Source organism: Callorhinus ursinus, unplaced genomic scaffold, assembly GCF_003265705.2.
Source record: "Callorhinus ursinus isolate GAN/ISIS: 27379988/994484 unplaced genomic scaffold, GSC_fseal_2.0 scaffold20, whole genome shotgun sequence".
NCBI classification, from domain to species: domain Eukaryota; kingdom Metazoa; phylum Chordata; class Mammalia; order Carnivora; family Otariidae; genus Callorhinus; species Callorhinus ursinus.
The window spans coordinates 32,233,847-32,252,494 of record NW_027397082.1 but is presented as its reverse complement, the minus strand read 5'-3'; the positions used below and the strand labels follow the sequence as shown (position 1 = coordinate 32,252,494).

The window sequence follows — 18,648 nt, the reverse complement described above, 5'->3', positions numbered from 1 at the left end:
CCAGCTGCCTGCAGGAAGCTTGGGGTTTAGGTACCAGGACTCTTAGCTAGTCCTCACTTAGGAAAAATAATTCAGAGATGACTGTGGGTAATGCTTGTCTTGGAACAGAAAACCCTTGGCAAATCTTCACTTTCAGGTCTTAACCCTGACTTTGACTTATCCCGTTTGATGCACGAGTTGGAGAACCGGTATTCAAGGCCTGCTTTCCATATTTCATCACTGTGGTCCCAATATTGTTCCCAACAGTGAGTAGGGAGCTTAGCTTCAGTCTCAGGCTCTACCACTTACTAGGTGACTGATCTTTGGTGAGACTCTTTTTTTTTTTTTTTTCTCCCCAGTGGTAAAATCTCCCTTGCCTTATTGTAAAGATTATATTGGTTAGTATGTGTAAAATGTTTACAATGCGTATGTTAGAAAGTCAAACAAACAAACAAAAAAAAATCAGTTTCTCTTTTGTGTAACTGGAATTAGAACAGAGTTAACCTGAGAAAATATTGGCCTTGGCCTTACTCTTGGTCCATCTGGGCTCCTGTCATCTAGAATTCATTTATTCCCTCACTTATTCAGGGATTTATTCCACGTAAAGACCCACTGAGTCCTTACTTCACGCAGAACTCCAGGTCATACCAAGACACAGGTCAGGCTCCCTGGGAACCCAGCTATGGGCCAGAGATGTGCATGTAGGACATTGACTGGGAGTGACAGTCACAGGGTCATGTAGAGGGAGAAGTGTAACTCTGATGAAGTCTCAGCCAAGGCCTCAGTTGTTTCCATGTGAGCTGGAGGTGTGGGGTGGAACTGAGAAACAGGGTGACTCTTCCTACCCTGCAGGGACCAGTTGTTGGGTAGAGACTGCCAAGGAAGGGGGCGTGCCCTGTGCCCAGGCACTCTCTTTAGCACAGGTGATTTTGGAAAGCTTCCAGAATTTCCAGCTGCTGAGAGAATGAACCTGAGTCTGAAAGGAGGGATCTGGGTGGAACACATGCCTCCTCTGCATATACCTGGACTAGCCTTGGCCTTGCAGACAGCAGGGCCAGTCTTACACTTGTGGTTCTGGATAGACTTGTTCCAGTCCTGGTTCAGCCACTTAGCTGGCCCCCCAACAATCTCCATTGCCTCTGTAACTGAGGGATGCTTGGTACCCTGAAAACCCTCCTCACTATTAACTACAGAATGTTTTGCATGGCTGTGGAGGGGTTTAAAGTGAGAGGAAGATTGTCAATGTGTTCAGTACAGCCATAAATACTCATCCACGTGTCTTTGTGGGGGTGGGCGTGGCCTTGGGTAATTCAAATAACAAAACAGTGTTTTTGGTATAGAAGGGCCACTTAGACTGTGAAGAGCAGGGCAGCTCTCGTGCAGTGGCTCTGTCCCTCTAACAAGGTGTTGCTCTCACCTCCAAACTCTCAGTGGGCGGCTGGTCACTTCTCTCATGCCCTCCATAGGAATGATGGGCATGCTTCACATGCACACAGACTGACTGACGCTGTCTCCCTCCAGGTGACACAGAAGTACTCCCTGGTGATCGTGCAGGGCCATCTGGTCTCCGAAGGGGTCCTGCTCTTCGGCCACCAGCACTTCTACATCTGCGAGAACTTCACACTCTCTTCTGTGGGGGATGTCTACTGTACCCGCCATTGCTTATCCAAGTGAGTTCCTGACTTCTAGCAGACTCTTCCCTGAGCCTCGACTTCCTTCTTGGCCACCCCTACTCCCACCCCTCCCACCTTGGTGTTATTGTGGTCTTCATTTGGGCCTGAAACTGAGCCATGAGAAAAAGCAGAAGAACCTTAAGACATAGGCATCCATGACTGTGGTTTCCCAAAGTTAAAATCTGGAGTGGGTAACAAGGAAGTAGCTCCTCCTCTTTCATGTGATATGGAATGGACCTCAAGACAGGGGGGATCTCACCTTAGGCTGTTTGGGTGATTGAATCCAGTCCCATTAGCTTACTCATTCAACAGCTTGCTGATTGCTCATTCTGTGTGAAACATCAGGCTCTGCCCCTCATGCTGAGTGAGGCACACGAGTGCATTCGGCAGCACAAACAGGTTCTTTTGGAAAGAATTTGGAGCACACTGTTTTCATGGGACAAAATATTTGTCATGGGAGGACTCTTCTGGGCTCATGTTTGATGACATGGGGCTAGTGTGCTGAGGGAGGGCTACTGGAAGACATGGGCTGAGATCTGGGTTTGGAAGGATGGATGAGATTTGGGTAGAAATTTGAAGAGCCATTTTTTTTATTTTTTATTGTTATGTTAATCACCATACATTACATCATTAGTTCTTGATGTGGTGTTCCATGATTCATTGTTTGTGCATAACACCCAGTGCTCCACGCAGAATGTGCCCTCTTTAATACCCAGCACCAGGCTAACACATCCCCCCACCCCCTCCCCTCTAGAACCCTCAGTTTGTTTTTCAGAGTCCATCGTCTCCCATGGCTCGTATCCCCCTCTGACTTACTCCCCTTTATTCTTCCCCTCCTGCTATCTTCTTCTTTTTATTTTTTCTTAATATATGTTGCATTATTTGTTTCAGAAGTACAGATCTATGATTCAACAGTCTTGCACAATTCACAGCGCTGAAGAGCCATTTTTTTACACCAACTAATACCAGAGGTCTTTGGCAGGAAATTCAGAGGTTCTTCTTTATAATCAAGTATATTTGTTCTATTTGGGTTCAGGTTGCTCTCATTGATTAATTCTCTTGTGTTTATAAAGTACAGCCACTCAAAATCAAAGTGACTGTGTTTACGCTTTTGCTAGGAGTTCAGTTGTCAGGTCATATGCTTCTTCTTGATCATCGCATTTGAATACATTTGGATGAAGACATCTTGATTTTTCTAGCTAGCGAAGGTTCAAATGAGGACAAGATAACCTCTTAACCCAGTGGCTCTCAAACTAATATCAAGTCACCTTGAGGGCTTGTTAAAACAGACTTCTGGGACCCATCTTCACCTCAGTTTCCAGTTTGGTAGGTTTGCAGTAGGGCCTGAGATTTTAACAAGTTCTCAGCTGATGTTGATGCTGCTGGTCTGGGACCACACTTTGAGAACCGCTATTATAGACTATCAACAGAAGAACCCAGAGTCTTAACCTGCCAATAACTAAGAATTTTAACACCTGGTTGTCATATCATTTCCAGCCTATGGCAGGAAGCAAGAGTTTAAGGAGTGTGGAAGAATTGTATGTCAGCTCACCCTCCCTTGACTTCGATTTGCTCTAAAATGCTTGGCCTTTTTCTTTCTGCTAATTTCCATCTTTTATTCATACCAAATGTTCACCGATTGCTGTGAGTCTTCTGTGCTTTTCCAAGGCAGGAGGAACATAATTAATACTTGGCACATGCATCCCATCTTATTGCTCATGTTTTATTGATACTAATCAATATGGACAATGGGTCTGCAGACTTGCCTTTCTGAGAGCTGATGAAAGCTTTCTACTCTACCTCTATGCATGGAATGCCCGAGTAATGACTTGTAGAATCCATTGCTTCACTCTCGACCTCTGGTTTAAGTCGAGTTAGTGTTAGATAAGATCTTATTGATTAGGTAAATTGTGTTTATGAGGTGCATCTAATCATGATCAAACTGACTCTGTCTGCACTTTCAATAGAAGCCCCGTTGTCAGGTTGTATGTATTCGTTTGACTTGCAGTGACAAAGGAGACTTCCCATGTCTGGAGATGTACTTTCCTGGAATGCAAGTAGGAGTGGTGTGAGAACAAATTACTACCCTGGAATATCATTTAGGAATTGCTTAAGTAATTTTAGTCACCAGACCTCAGAGAAGTGTTTGTTAATCAGACAGTGCTTTCTATCTGAGGTCTTGTCTGCTGCCCTAAGAAACTGCTAGCACTCATGAAGATGTGGTTCTCAGAGACTGGCTATTAGATCATGTCAGATCAATGGGGATTAAGTCTTATTTTGACCATGGAGACTAAGGAAGATACATAAATAAACCAGTTAAAAATAAAGCTAACGCAACCCTGAAATGTCTCTCTAAAAGACTGCCATCAAATTGAGTATAGTTGAGCACTAGACCTTGAAAGAGGCTCTCTGATGCACCATAAAAATATCCCAGATAAAGTTCAGGAACAGTGCAAATCCTCCAGCATTGATTGCACTTGTGTACTTTGGAACTTTCCTCAGAAAGTAAGAATCTTTCCAGAAGGTTTATTTTGCCTTCAGTGAGATCCCCTGTTGCCTGAATAGAATGACTATATTTGTTTCCTAAGGCTGTATAACAAAGTACCAAAAACTGGGTGGCTTGAAAAAACAAATTTATTGTCTCCCGGTTCTGGAGGCTAGAAGTCCAAAATCAAGGGCCGTGGTCTCTCCACAGCTCTAGGGGAGGATCCTTCCTTGCTCCTTCTAGCCTCTTGTGTGTCCCCGTAGCCCTTGGCCTTCCTTGTCTTGCAGATACATCACTGCAGTCATGGGCGCCTTCTCTCTGTGTGCCTTCACAAGATCTTCCCTCTGTGTGTTTGTCTGTGTCTAAATTTCCCCTTTAATTAAAGATGCCAGTCCTACTGGATTAGGGCCAAATACCCTATTTCTAAAAAAAAAAAAAAAAAAAAAGTAAAATTCTGAGGTACTGGGGGATTAGGACTTCAACATATCCCTCTTGGAGGACACTACTCTACCCAAAATAGTGGCAGGCAAGCTCACAAGGTACAGCACTGGATTCATTCTGTGGGAATCCAAGCCATCCAGCTGGTTCTTTGTGATGGGGTGCTTATAATCCGGTATTTTCTCCACATCAGTCAGCCATTCTGAAGCATCATGGCTTTGCTGAATTCGATTCAACAAATCCTTACCAGAATTCTGTACTGTGCCAGGCACTGGGGTAGACTCCATAGACACAAAGAGGCAAGTCAGATGTGGGCTGAGTCTGGTAAAGGGTTTTTGATGTAGTGGTTGACTCCAGGTTAAAATTACAGGTATAAATTCTGACAACATTCAGATAACCTCAGAAATAACTTCAAATATTTTAGTCTGAAATCCCCACTTTGACTCTCAAAGACCAGGTCAACCAATATGATTATCACTTAGTTTACTGTGGTTTCCCTAGTTAAGAATATTACAAATTATACTATGACCACTCTGGAAAACTTGCGTATGTCATGATAGCTGTCAGGCAAAAGCACTGTGAGTACCATCCTATAAACTATGACCACAGCTGTACCTAAAGAAGAACATGAATCCGCTCCTCCTTTCTATTCATTGACCTTAGGTGCTTGAATTCTGACTTAATGCACAGTACACAGCATTGGCCAAGAAACCCAGTCAGAGCTGTGTGTGACTAACACTACATAGGACAGAACTCCAGTTTGGATTACATTAGTGAACTCAATAATGTTCTTTAGAGTGTAGTCTTCCTGAGCATTTGGGTCTGTCTGAGCATTCCTGCCCTATATGGTTATTCAATCCCTCCAAGTAGGAGAAAAATGAGTGCATTTCCTCCTCAAAGCTCCTTCCTAAAAGCATTTTCCAGAGCACTCTTCCTCATGTCTCAGAATGCCAGGTTGCAGGATCAGTCAGCAGAGAGCATGCTGAAAGGAGGGAGCTCGCAGGGAGAGAGCTCTGTAAAAGCCAGCGAGCCTCTCTGCCTCAGAGGAGAAAAGGTGTTAGTGAATGAGCTTGGATTTTAGAGTCAGAGGACCCAGGTTTGAATCCAGTTCCCCCTGACCTTGGAAAAGTCACTTCTCCTCTTTGGAATGCAGTTTCCTCATTTCTGCTCTGGGAATAACAATGACACACATTCTGTAAGGGTTCATTATGAGGATGAAGTTAAACAGCAGACGTGGTTGGCAGGCTGTAGGGCATGATAGTTGCCAGGCCCCTCAGCAAACATGCCCAGAGCTCCAGGGAAGATGCGGAGGATGGAGAGCCATGCGCGTGGGTCTGTGCCCCAGAGAACTCACTCATAGTCTGCCAGGAGAGGTGTGGCTAAGGTAGAGACGACGTTTACTGTTGTGCCCATAAGCCTGGGGTTACGGGAGCACAGAGGAGGCGTCACTGTCATTCTCATCAGGGCCTCGACCTGCGATGCTGGTTGACCTGAGCTAAGGGTAGGAACCAGAATGACCACCATGGCCCCACTGGGAGTCAGAGAAGTTCAGGGGAAGCTCAGCTTAGCCCCTGACGGAGCGACATAAGCCTTAGCTAGCAGATTTGAATTAAAGCACCGAGGCAGAAGCATCCGGAACCAAAGCCACACTGGTATTTGATCGATCCTATAGCTCTGTGGCTCAGAGCAGGGACCTGAGAGGCTTGTTCTAAGAAGGGGCAGGAGGAGCTGTGAAAGGCTGCATCTATATCCTGGAAGGCTGGCTGTGCAGAAGGCTGAACAACAGGCTCAGGCTGTGTCTCCATGAGCAGCCTGCCCTTCTACCTTCAGGGGCAAAATGTGCATCCTGCACAAGTCCAAGCCCTGAGCACTGCGGATGCTGGGCCACCCCAACTGACTGGTGATTGGACAAGTCCTGCTGACCTGTGTGACACACCCATGACTCTACTTCCCCTGGGAAGCATGACATGGGGGCCTAAGTGGCCTGCTCTGCAGGCCGGGTGGGGAGGGCCACCCTCGGAGCTGGGGTGGGGAGGAGGCAGAATGCCAGCTTCTCACCCATTCCTGCCGCCTTGTGCGGACGCAGGGGCTCTTCCAGCTCTTGGCTCTTTGGATCTGTGGTTGATACACAAGCTTCTTTGAGGGTTGAGGTGCCGGGGCTGGGGGGTGCGCTCCAGTTCGCCAGTCCTTAAAGGGCATTTGATCAGAGCTTTGCAGCCACAATTTAAATTTGCTACATAACTCAGAAGTAAGTCTATAACTGAAATCAGTTTTGTTAAGTCCCCGCTCATTGGTGGTGAAAAGCTTCATCTGGTTCCCTAAAGGTGTTTCTGTTACTCCCAGTGCACAAACTGTCATCTTTGGGATGAATCTGAGTCCAGTTCATGATTCTCCCTTTCTCTCCTCTCCCTCTCTTCCCAAGGGGGGTCATTCTGCCCTCTGAGAGGGCTCCTGGCTCGGGGCCAGTGCTCTGGGGGCCACCGCCAATGCTGTGGCCAGTGTCCTCCAGCTCACTGGCGCTCTCAGCCCGCTGCACACGTCTTTAGGGCTTGGGGGTAGCTGGGCCATCCAAGGCCCCATGTTGCCGAAGCCACACTGAACACAGGCTTTTCTATGGAGGCTCTTCATCTTTCTGCCCTTGCCTTCTGGCCTGAAATTTCTCATGTGTTTTGGGGTCTTTCACTCTTCCCCGCCCCCTTGACCCATGTTGGACCCCTGTACCCAGAGAACCTTCTTACACACACCCTGCACCCTGTGCCACCGTGTGCCCTGGAGGCAGTCCCCTCACCTGGTGACACTGGTGCCCCATCCCGTTCCAGGGCAGGGCTGACAGAGGCAGGAGCTCAGGAAGGAGTCAGTGGGTCAGTAGTGTCTCTAGAACCACAGGCGGGGCCGTGGGGCCGTCAGGGGAACAAGCCCTCCACACGCCCTCTCACTGCTTGTCCTGTTTCCTTTCCAGCATCAGTGATCCATTCATCTTCAACATGTGCAGCAAAGACAGGTCCTCTGACCATTACTCGTGCCAGAGCCACAGCTACAGGGACCTCAGGGAGCTCCGGCAGGCACGCTTCCTACTGCAGGTATGCCGCGGGGAGGGTGCAAGAGGGGGCGCCAGCTTATGGCACGGGTGGTGCAGGTGCTAGTGAGGCCCCATCGGAATGTGAGGGGCACACTCCGTGACCCCCTTCACACCTGTGCACCGCCCAGTGCCCTTTGGGACACATCTGTGAGTGTGAATTGTGTTGGGCCTGCTTTCCTGGTTGGCCGTTGTGACGTCTGCTTCACTCTTTCCCCAGTTCCTGCTATTTGGCTGTTGGAACCTTCTCTCTCTTGGTGCGTCATTTAGGATCCAGCCTCTTTGCTTTATTTTCCCCTTGACGTGCCCAGAGCGGCCTTGGAGATTCTGGAATACAGGACAGGGCAGCTCCGTTGCCTCATGACAGAGCTGTTGACTGAGAGTCAAGGGCCAGCTTGCCCTGTCCGAGCGTGTGGTCCACCTCTGCCTCTGCCCTTTGCCCTCCCCATGGCCAAACCCATCTCCAAACTCCCAGGCATTTCCTGGTCCAAGTGGTTTGGAGATCTCCTTATTGTCCCCTTTAACCAGGGTCCCAGGGCTTCAGCCAGTGCCTCCAAGGGCTCACCAGGGGCTAATGGAGCCAACTCCCCTCAGAGGCAGGGCTGTGCCACCAGCAGGCACAACCTGAAGCTTCTCACTTGAGTTGCAAAGAGAGAAGCCCCTGCTGGCCTCAGACACATCTGGCCTCCCCCAGCCCAGCCTTACTAGTAACAAAGCTGCATCTGTGTCCAGAGGCCTCCCCAGTGGCAGGCAGAGGAAGAGATGAGAGACCACCCTTATAGGAGGGGAGGGGCCCCGATCTCTCCTCTACCCTTTCTAGAAGGTCTCTGTTCTGCTAAGGCCAACAGGGGGACAGTGTTTGACCCTAATCAACCTAGTCATAAGAGTGTTTTATTGGTAAATGTCTTTGGGTCTGTAATTCATCATGTGATCCTCCTGCCGGGGAGGGGAGGGGGTCCTTATGATTCTCTGACACTGAAGCTCAGGGGGGCTCATTCTAGAAAGGATCCGCAAGCTGCTAGAATCTGACCAGCCCTCTTCCTCCCTGTCCACTGATTTTGCCCACAAAGTGTTAGTTCTCATCTTGCCTGGCCTTGGTGTGCTTCTTTGCAAGGAGAGTGATGGGAAGGGGACAGCTGGGGGAAGCCCTGCCCAGAGGGTTCTGGGCAATGTGGCCAGCATGGGCCTCATCCTGACCGTGGCTCTGCCACTGTAGCGGCCATACTTCGTGTCTTCCACCATTACATATATAGCATTCGGCACATTTTTTGGCACACTAAGTACTCGAAATTACTATTTTATGATTATGCCTACCTTATAGGTTATATGTAGTAGCATATAAGTATCAGTAAGTGAGTTTCTTCCCCCTCAGTCCCCCTCAGTAAACAGTGATGATTTCCGGATGTTTGGTTAGCCTGACAGTAGTGGAAGGGAGAAGCAGGAGGGCATGTGAGCATGGCCAAGTAGGGTGGGATTTGGGGGCGGGAAGAGCTTTGTGAGCAAGGCCCCCATTTCTTTTGGGTTCTCCCAGGAGAAAGTCAGATCTTGGCTGTTCAAGGTTTCTAGGAGAAGCCATAAGGTCTATCTTGATCATCTGTTTTGCACAGTATTTAGATTTCTATTTGTAGAAAAATATCTGAGGCTCCTCTGTGCACCCCCCCCCGGCCAGAGGGGTTTGCTTATCATCACAGATACTTTGCCTCTGCTCAGGAGCCTAGAGAACTGGACTTGGAGAGCTCACTTTCAGCCAGGTGGAAGCAGGACCTGACTATTGTTGGATGCAGCGTCCCCTCTATGCCTCCATGCCTGGGCCTCACCCCTGCCTCCAGGCCTGGGCCTCACCCCTGCCTCCAGGCCTGGGCCTCACCCCTGCCTCCATGCCTGGGCCTCACCCCTGCCTCCAGGCCTGGGAATCCTCTCCCTGACCCCGTCTCATCCCCGAGCCTCATCCTCCATGCAGACTCTTTCTGTGGCTGTTCCAAGGCTGTTATTTACACAGCTTGGAATAGAAAGAAGGAAGACAGGGAGGGAGACGAGAAAGGAAAAAGAGAGGCGCGTATGTAGAGTTCCTTTAGGCATTAACAAAATACCCTGGCTAGGTCAGCATGGCCACATCCAATTGGCTCTGCAAAATGAGCTGGGCAGAGAGACCTGGGCCTGCCAGTCCGTGGGTCGGCACACAGTGCTGCCCAGATGGCAAGTCGCACCCACCCAACTGGTTCCCCTGATGTTTCTGATAGGGTGACTCTCTGGTTCAGGAAGCCAAACTCGTGACCCAGAAGTGAAAGCGTCTGAAGGTATCACCGGGCCCTTTCCTCCGTCTCTCTGTTCCTGGCTTATCCTGGGAGTGGAGCTCTTGCTTCCTGCTTCAGTCAAAGGAAGTCTGAAGCCCCCTGCCCTCCTACTCATTTTGCAGGGACTCCCCTTTTCATCATTGCCAAGATCTTCGTACCCCCTGAGGAGGTTGGAAGAACCAACCAGGAAGGGTTGCCTGACACAGAGAACCAAACGACCCATTGCTAGTGGCTCTGTGGCCTGGGGTCTCTCCATTCCAGGCACCTTCAGCAGCAGTGAAAGGGGTTTCTCTTTATAGGACATCGCTCTGGAGCTCTTTTTCCAAAATGGATATTCCAAGTTTCTTGTCTTTCACAACAATGATCGGAATAAGGTCTTCAAAAGGTAAGGGTTTGAAAATCTTCCTCCAAGAGAAATGATCATGAACTGATTGTAAAACAGAGATGGCTCTGCTCTGTTCTCAGGAACGCTGTTCTCAACAGTGCTCAAAATCCACAGCAAGCAGGATTTAGGTCAGACACAGGAAGGACTTACTGACCTACAGAGCTATTAAATCATGGAACCAAGTACACAGAAAGATGCAGAAGTGCCTTCCCTAAATCCTGGGAAATAGGCTCCATTTCACGGACTGAAGTAGTTTAGGACAGTAATGACTAAAGAGGGAAGAACTTATGCAGACACAACACATTTAAGAAGCTGGCTGTTTAATGGACCTTCCAGAATCTTCTGGCTTTGTTTTTTTAATTTTCCAAATAATTTTTTTGGCTTAATCTTTCTTTTTGATCCCAGTTGCCAATTTTAGTTGTTCCAATTTCATATTTCGCTGGAAAGAATTCCGAACAACTGATTTCCCACTTTTTCATGGAACATCTTTTTTTTCTTAAAGAGAGAAGCCTGCTGTTTTAGTTTAACTTCTTTCTCCAAATAGATGAATCAATCTAAGAAATTTAAGCTAGTGTTTAAGTGTTTTGAGACTAATGGTTATTTTTTTTCATCATTATTAAAGTTACAGACAAACAGATTTGTGGAGAATCTAGAAGGGCCAGAAAGGAAAGCCATAGACAGAAAACACAGAAGGCGGATCAACAGAAGGGGTGGTTCAGCTTCACTTTGGGCTGGGAGTTCTGAGGTGATATTTGACTCCCCCATTTTGAGCTCAGAGGTTCTAGCCTTGCCTTCCTGTTGGCCCTGGCCAGTAACTGGCACCACGGCCAGCTGCCGGATCCAAAGGGCAGAGCCAGCGTGGAGAAAAAGACTCCTGCAGAGAGGTTGTTGCACCAGCTCTGGGCACATTTCCATTGTCTGTGGGCTCTTCCAAGGAGGGCTGTTATATGGTCTCCTAAGGATCTCTTCAAGTTCCATTTTAAACCAAACCAAAGAAGTAGACAGGCAATGTGGAACCTCACATCCATTTCTCCTGTGGTTTCTGTGTGTTAAACACAGTTTTTCACAGTTAATCTAGAAGTTTTATATATCCATAGCTCCGGCAGTGAATGGTGGTTTAACCATACCCAACCCTGCTTCAAGGAGCCTTAAATTAAATGGCATTTTCAGTGGTTGCTGAAATTGGCAATGGAATTGTCAAGTGCCTGGCCCATCCTGCCAACATGCATCATTTTTATTGTAATGACTGTTTTATTATTGTCATTTTTATTAAGGCTAGAGTGTATAATGCCAGGGGGTGCTGAGGGTGTGTCGCAGAGGTATACCCGGGTCTGGTGTTCATGATCTGGGGGACAGGATGGGGTGTGGGAGGGGCAAGTATGTACCCTACCTCTTGACTGGCACCAAAAATGTCTCCCTGGTGGTGGAAGAGTCTTGACTCTGCAGCTGGAATGATTCTTTCCTTTTCTGTTTAGCTTCTGCTCTTTCCAACCCAGCTTGAAGGGGAAAGGCATCACAGAGGACCCCCTCAATCTAAGGTAATGGCCCAGGCAGGTGTCAAGCCATGCTCTCTGGACATGGCATTGGCCTTGCTTTGATTGTTTTCATTTGTTTGATCCTATGGTCGAGAAGTTATGCAAAGAGCACATCTATCTACCTTCCCCTCCATTTTGCTCTCACCCATCCTCATACTCTTGTCCTCCTGGGGTTTCTTCTGCCAGTTAAACCTCTACAAAGGGACTTGAAATGCCATGAGCTCTGTGGCTTTTTCAGACCAAAATGCAAGAATCGGCCCTCTGCCCATGGTGGGCGGGGCAGGTTGCCTGGTGTGGTGTCAATGCAGGCCCAGCCTTGGTGTCAGAGCCCCCATGTGGGGGCTGTGAGCAATCCCAGCTCTGTCCTTCCTACAGGGGACTCTCCGAAAGCCGAGAAGCTCAGTTAGCATAGGGTGGAATGTGAGTCAGATATTAACTTATGGAGCACCTTGCCAGGGAATGAAATACTTAACAGCCTCCTTCCACGGCCTCCCTTTACAAGTACCCAGTTCTCTGGAAGGCTCATTCAGGATTGGTAAGTGCTTTTATTTCAATTAAGAATGAAATGAGAAGAAGAAATGGTTGCTGGTTTTTCTCTAGGAGTTTATGTCGAGAGGGATGTCCCCAGCAGATTCAAAGTATTTATAATAAAAATATATGTATTTATAATGACTGTGGAACAGGTACTGCCAAGTCATTCACAATAATTTATCGATAGCTTGTTACATGTGGTGGTTGCTGCTTGACAGAGCAATAAGCAAAGCACCCAACATCTTCCCTGTCCTTATTGAGTTTACATTTTCTTGAGGAAAGTAGAAGGAAGCAATTTCAATGAGTGAAATACAAAGCATATTAGATAATAAGTATAAGTATAAAAAACAAAGTAGGTAGAGGCAGGAATTGAAATCTTAGGGTGGGTAAGGGAAGCCCTCACCAAGAAAGCAGTATCTGGATTCAGCTGTGAACAAAGTGGGGAAAGGAGCTATGTGAGTAACCAGGGAAGGAGCGTTTCAGGCCAAGGGAAGAGCAAACCAAAGGCCATGGGGGGAGAGGGGGAGCACAGTGGGCTCAGCTGAAGCCAGAGTGCTTGGAGTGCAGGGAAGAGAGGGGAGAGAGCTAGCAGGGGCTAGTTCATGCGAGCCCCGGGGGCTTCTGGTAATGGCGTTGGCTTTTACTCTGAATAAGTGGGCGGTATTGGAGGAATGCTGTGACCTAACTTATATTTTAAAAGAATCACTCTGGCTTCTGTGTCAAGAATAAGCACAGTAGGTCAAAGACAGAAGTGGGAAACCAGTTAGGAGGCTTTGGCAGTAATGCAGCTGAGATTTGGCTGACGGCTTGGATCGAGGTGGGGGGCACAAAGATGGTATGAAGTGCTCTCTTTATGGACACGTTTTGAAGCCATGTCTGCTGTGATTTGTTGATAAATCAAGTGTGGTGTGGTGTGTGTGTGTGTGAGAGAAAGAGAGAGAGAGGACTTAAAGATAAGACTAAGGATTTAGGCTTGAGCAATTGGAAAATGGATTGGGAAGACTGCAGGAAAAACTACTTCGGGGTATGGTGGATAACAGGAGCTCAGTTTGGGACATGTTAATTTTGAGATGCCTGCCAGACATCAAGGTGGAGGTGTCATGTAGGCCAGTGGGTATATAAATTTAGAGTTTAAGGGAAAAGTCCAGGTGAGATGGAAACTTGGAATAGTATTTAAAGCCTTGAGCCTGGTTAAGATCACCAAGAGAATGAGTCCACATGGAAAAGCGGTCTAAGGATTGTGCCTTGCGCTATGCCAACCTTTAGAAGTTAAGGACATGGAGAGGAGCCAGCCAAAGAAATGGAGAACTTGTAGCCAGGAAGATAGGAGGGACTGCAGGTGTGGAAGATGTCCTTTAAGCCAAGTAAAGTGTTTAAGGAGGCAGTAGTCAACTGTGTTGGTGATCTAATGTTATTGGTAGGCCAAGCAAGAGAAAAACTAAGACATGACCATTGAATTTTGCAACAGGGGGGTTATTGATGACCTTCAAAAGATCAGTTGGAGTAGCTGCCAGCAGAAGCTTCCTGTTGTGCCAGACAATAACCCTTTAGTTTGTAGACTGTGGGAAAGTCCAGGGCATAACAGGGGATGGCCCAGGAGGCCCAGGCAGCCCTGGGCCACTAGAAGAGGGGTAACTGTTTTCGAACCAGAATGGGCATATTTCATTAGTTCAACAATGGTACAGTCCCAGTTGTGCGTATCAGCCCTGGTGATCTCATGTTGTGTTTCATGTAAAGTTTAATGTCCCCACTTGGATTTCTCTGCAACATTTCACTGCAGGCATGTAAAGCCACTTCAAACTAAACAAAGCCAAAAAGCAGATCCATCACCTCATATACCTGAAGACCAACAGAGGTCTGGCTCCAAGCATGGCTGGATCTCTGGGCTCAGTAAGTCCCAGCACACTGTAGGTGTGCACCCCATAGTGAGGATTTCCTTTGAGTTGACTCTGTACTTGGCAGGCTGTCCAAGCACAATGCCATCAATGTCCCCAGTAGCTCCAGTCAATAACTTAGGAATTCCACCACATGAGGAATGCTCTGTCCCATTAATTTTAGCAAAAATCCCAAAAATGATATTCATTTGCTGAAGTTAGGTTAGTGCCCATCCCAGAACTAATCAAGTGTTTTCATAGGCCAGATCAGTGTCCTGTGCCCACCCACCTTCTGGAAGTAGGATCAGTCCCACCAACAGCATAGACCAGACTGACAGGGCTATGGTTCCCTAAGATCATCACGGCTCTATTATCACAAGAAGGGTGAATACTGAGGGACCAGCAAAAGCAGATGGCCATCCCCTTGCTCCACGTGGAGAGCTTCCCCAGGCACCACAGCACTCATGAGCTGGACACTCATTTTCTCTCCTTCTGGAATTTTTCTCTCTTTGCATCAACTTTGACACACCACTTCGCTGAACCCCATTTGTCTCTGAAGATCACCCTCTTTCTTATAAATGATGCCTGTGATATCACTCAGTGGGCACCCGTCTGTCCCACAGCTGTGAACCTCACTCTGTCCATTCCTATACTGTTGCTCTGAGAGTCTTAGAGACGCCTTGCCCTGACCATACATACTTATGTCTGCACAGGTAAGCTTCTCTTCTAAATTTCTGCCCCAGATGGAGGGGAAGCAGACAAAGGAGAAGCAGAGGGAAGAATACATAAGAGGAGCTAAACCGTGGCTACAGCCACTAAGTTGGGGATCTGTACAAAAATGGCCACCAAGTGTCAGGAGAATTCTTGGCCCGGGGATGAGTCACAGGTGTGGAAATTACTCCTCACTCCTTTATAGGGATGACCCTAGACACCAACCTGTGTACCACCTTGCACCTGTGGGACGACTGGGCGCTGTGCTAATTTTATTTCCATTTTGTTTATTTTTTCCCTGATGGCTCCCTGGGCCCATAGGAGCAGAATCTTCATGGTCATTCTGCGCCTGCTGGCACAGCCCCAGCATATCTCCAAGCATGGAGGGCCTTGGGATATATAAAATGGGAAAGTTCTGGAGTCAATTGGGAATAATGCATAATGCACCACAGAAAGGCATATCTAAGCTTGTGGAAGGTGAGCTTTGATGAAATGGGGAAGCCCCAGTGGGAGGACTGGTCCTAGACTCTGGGACCACCCAAACAGCCAGGGACCTGGTGAGACTGTGTTGCAACAGCCAGCACTGGGCTTTGAGATCAAACCGATTTGGGATCATAGTAGTGGCTCAATAAATACTGTATCTTCGCTTAGTTTTAGTAATAATGCTGTATTTGTAGGCGTGTATATGGAACAATTGATTAAAAACAGGTGGCTGTCTGTGCTCTCAGACCTTGTGCATCTTTCTCTCTGGCTCTTCTCCCACCAGCCACACTGGACCTTCGGGAGTTTCAGAGAGGGAAGGCAACAGTGGTCCCCAGCCTTCAGAGGGCTTGGCTGGCCATTGCCCCATGCCTTGAGCAAACTTGATTATTTTCCATTTGGATAACTAAGGGAAATGTCCAATCCACACAATGAGTCTTGAAAAATACCCCTCTTCTTTTTGGACATTCTAGGAAACATGAGCTTCTCATCTCTGATAGAAGTGTGCAGTTTGTTCTGAGAGTTTTAAACTAGCCCGCGTCTTGGCCTGTGCTATAGGTTTTTGTATCTTCAGCTCCCAGCTTTTGAGAACTGATCTGGCCCCTCTACAGGCCATTCCCTACATACTGGAAACCTGAGCTTTTGGGTACCAGAGTTTTGCCTAGAATTCCCATGGAGACAATGGCCGTCTCCATAACTGAATTCCAGGAAGGTTCCGTGGGTCTGGATCCGAAGTGGGAAGTACTTGCAAAAGCCTGGATGAACCTGGGATCTGTAATCCATCCGTGTCTCCCCATGGTACAAGACTGGAACATTCTGATGAAAGCATGGTGGCATCATCAGATATTCATGGTGTACAAGATTGTGCAAGCCTCCAGGGGCTTCTCACAGAAAGCCAGCTAGACACTTCGCCGGCTAAGTGTCTGGCAGCCAGAAAGCTCCACAGGCAGGCTCTGCTGAGATCTGAGGAGGACTAGTCGGAGGAATAGAAAGAATGGCTGAAGTGACAGGGAAGGCCAGCTGGTGAGAATGTCCGTGTGAATAAACACATCCTTATACTCACAGTTCTCTGTACCCTCCACCAAGGGTTGCAAACTGCTACGAAATTAAATGCAGGTACAACGATCATTTTAAAATGACCCCAAAATTCCTTTAAAGGAGAAAAAAATAGATGTGATCAGGTACCTGGAGTGATCTAGTTACCTCATTGTCCTGAAACTAAGAAAAAAAAATACAATTTTTCTGGGTTATATCATTTTCCAGTGACAGAAAACAAGACAGAGGGGGTTTTGTGAACTTTTTTTTTTTTCCTGGAAAATACTTTCTCTTGGCACTGAATATCAAATTTGTCCTTGTCCAAAGGGTAGTGGGTACCAAAGAAGGAAGTTCCCTTTTTACAAGGTAAGAAAAAACAGCACTGTCAAATATAATCTTCTATACTGATGCTCTGAAAAAGTCAGGCCCTACCATTTGGATTTATTTCTGTGAAGACATTTCTTTGGGATGCCAGCATTATATTTTTTCCCAATGTTCTCAGTTCATACTGAGCCCAGAGTTTAGAAACTCAGAGAAATACAAAACTTGGATGCCTATCTAGTTCTTCTTGCAAATCTCTGTTGTACACAGCACACATCTTTTATTTTTTTAATTTTTAATTTAAATTCAATTTAGTTAATGTATAGTGTATTATTAATTTCAGAAGTAGAGTTTAGTGATTCATCAGTTGCATATAACACCCAGTGCTCATTACGTCACGTGCCCTCCTTAATGTCCATCACCCAGTTACCCCACCCCTTCACCCACCTCCCCTCCAGCAACCCTCAGTTTGTTTCCCAGAGTTAAGAGCCTCTTATGGTTTGCCTCCCTCTCAATTTTCATCTTATTTTATTTTTCATTCTCTTCCCCTATGTTCATCTGTTTTGTTTCTTAAATTCCACATATGAGTGAAAACATATAATTATCTTTCTCTGACTGGCTTATTTCACTTAGCATAATACCCTCTGGTTCCATCCATGCCATTGCAAATGGCAAGATTTCATTCTCTGTTATGGCTGAGTAATATTCCATCGTGTATATATCCCACATCTTTTTTTATCCATTCATCTGTTGATGGACATCTGGACTCTTTCCATATTTTGGCTATTGTGGACATTGCTGCTATAAATATTGAGGTGCATGTGCCCCTTCAAATCACTATGTTTGTATCCTTTGGATAAATACCTAGTAACACACACACACACATACCCCTTTCAGTGGGCCAGAGACATCCTTCCATAGTGATCTCTGAAATGTTCCCTTGCTGTGTTATCAAGGCAAAGTGTCCCTGGGCTAGAGTAGGCTGTTAGGTATGAAGCAGAGCTTATATTTGGGACCTGACTATGTCAGGGTATTTGTAGTTTCTGAAATGTTCTCTCAATTGTATAGCTTACTTAAATATAACATTTAAAATGAAATGCATTTTTTGGCACAGAGTTTTACAGTTGAGTGTTGTCACAGTTTCCTTTATAGATTCTCTTTGAAAAATAATGAAAGACGAAGAGCTCAGAAAACCAACCATAAGAAGTTATAAATTCCCATAAGATGATTATCTTTCAGGACAATCAATCACACCCTCAGAGGCATCACTGCTAGCAGCATGGAGGCTAAAATTCAAGTACCTCTTCTCCCTATGACAGCTCCTTCAGTCCTGCTTTCCAGGGATCAACACTGTTGACCAGCTGGGAGGCTAGGAATCTGTAATGTACACGATTACTTTGATAAAGATAGCTTCAGCCTCATCACTGCGTGCAGAAACGTGCTCCTTGTGCTTCTTGGGAAAGCACAGCCCTGGGGGGCGGGGAGGCAATTGTAGACACTGCACAACTCAGACCGTGGCATCTAGAGCAGAGTTGCTGGAACCGGAGATGAACTAAACAACCTGGTGGTATAACCATTGCCCCAGCATTTAGGAACTTTTCACATGGTTGGCTCAACTGGCCATGAGCAGCTGAGTCTGGTGACCTGCAGCGAGCCCTACCTGGATCATGTGTAGACCTTGGTTGCGGGCCCCGTTCATGTAACTCTTATCTCTCTTGGCTCACATCTCCTCTTTGCTATACCCTTAGCCATGCCCTCAGACCCACTTCTAGGTAGAAGCTGAAATTAAGCATCTCGGTCTACACCTAGCCTGGCATCTCTGTCCTTCCGG

General features: G+C 46.9%; 1 protein-coding gene across 11 annotated transcripts in view; it reads left to right on the top strand.

Annotated features, from left to right (window-relative positions):
- Positions 1–18,648, top strand: part of WDFY4 (WDFY family member 4) — a 291,091-nt gene that overhangs the window by 201,696 nt on the left and 70,747 nt on the right. For all 11 annotated transcript variants that reach the window (XM_025880584.2, XM_025880579.2, XM_025880582.2 and 8 more), the window contains 4 exons: positions 1,501–1,649; positions 7,535–7,655; positions 10,245–10,330; positions 11,806–11,868. In XM_025880584.2, coding sequence (XP_025736369.1) covers positions 1,501–1,649; positions 7,535–7,655; positions 10,245–10,330; positions 11,806–11,868 — 419 coding nt within the window. The remainder of the gene's footprint in view (positions 1–1,500; positions 1,650–7,534; positions 7,656–10,244; positions 10,331–11,805; positions 11,869–18,648) is intronic.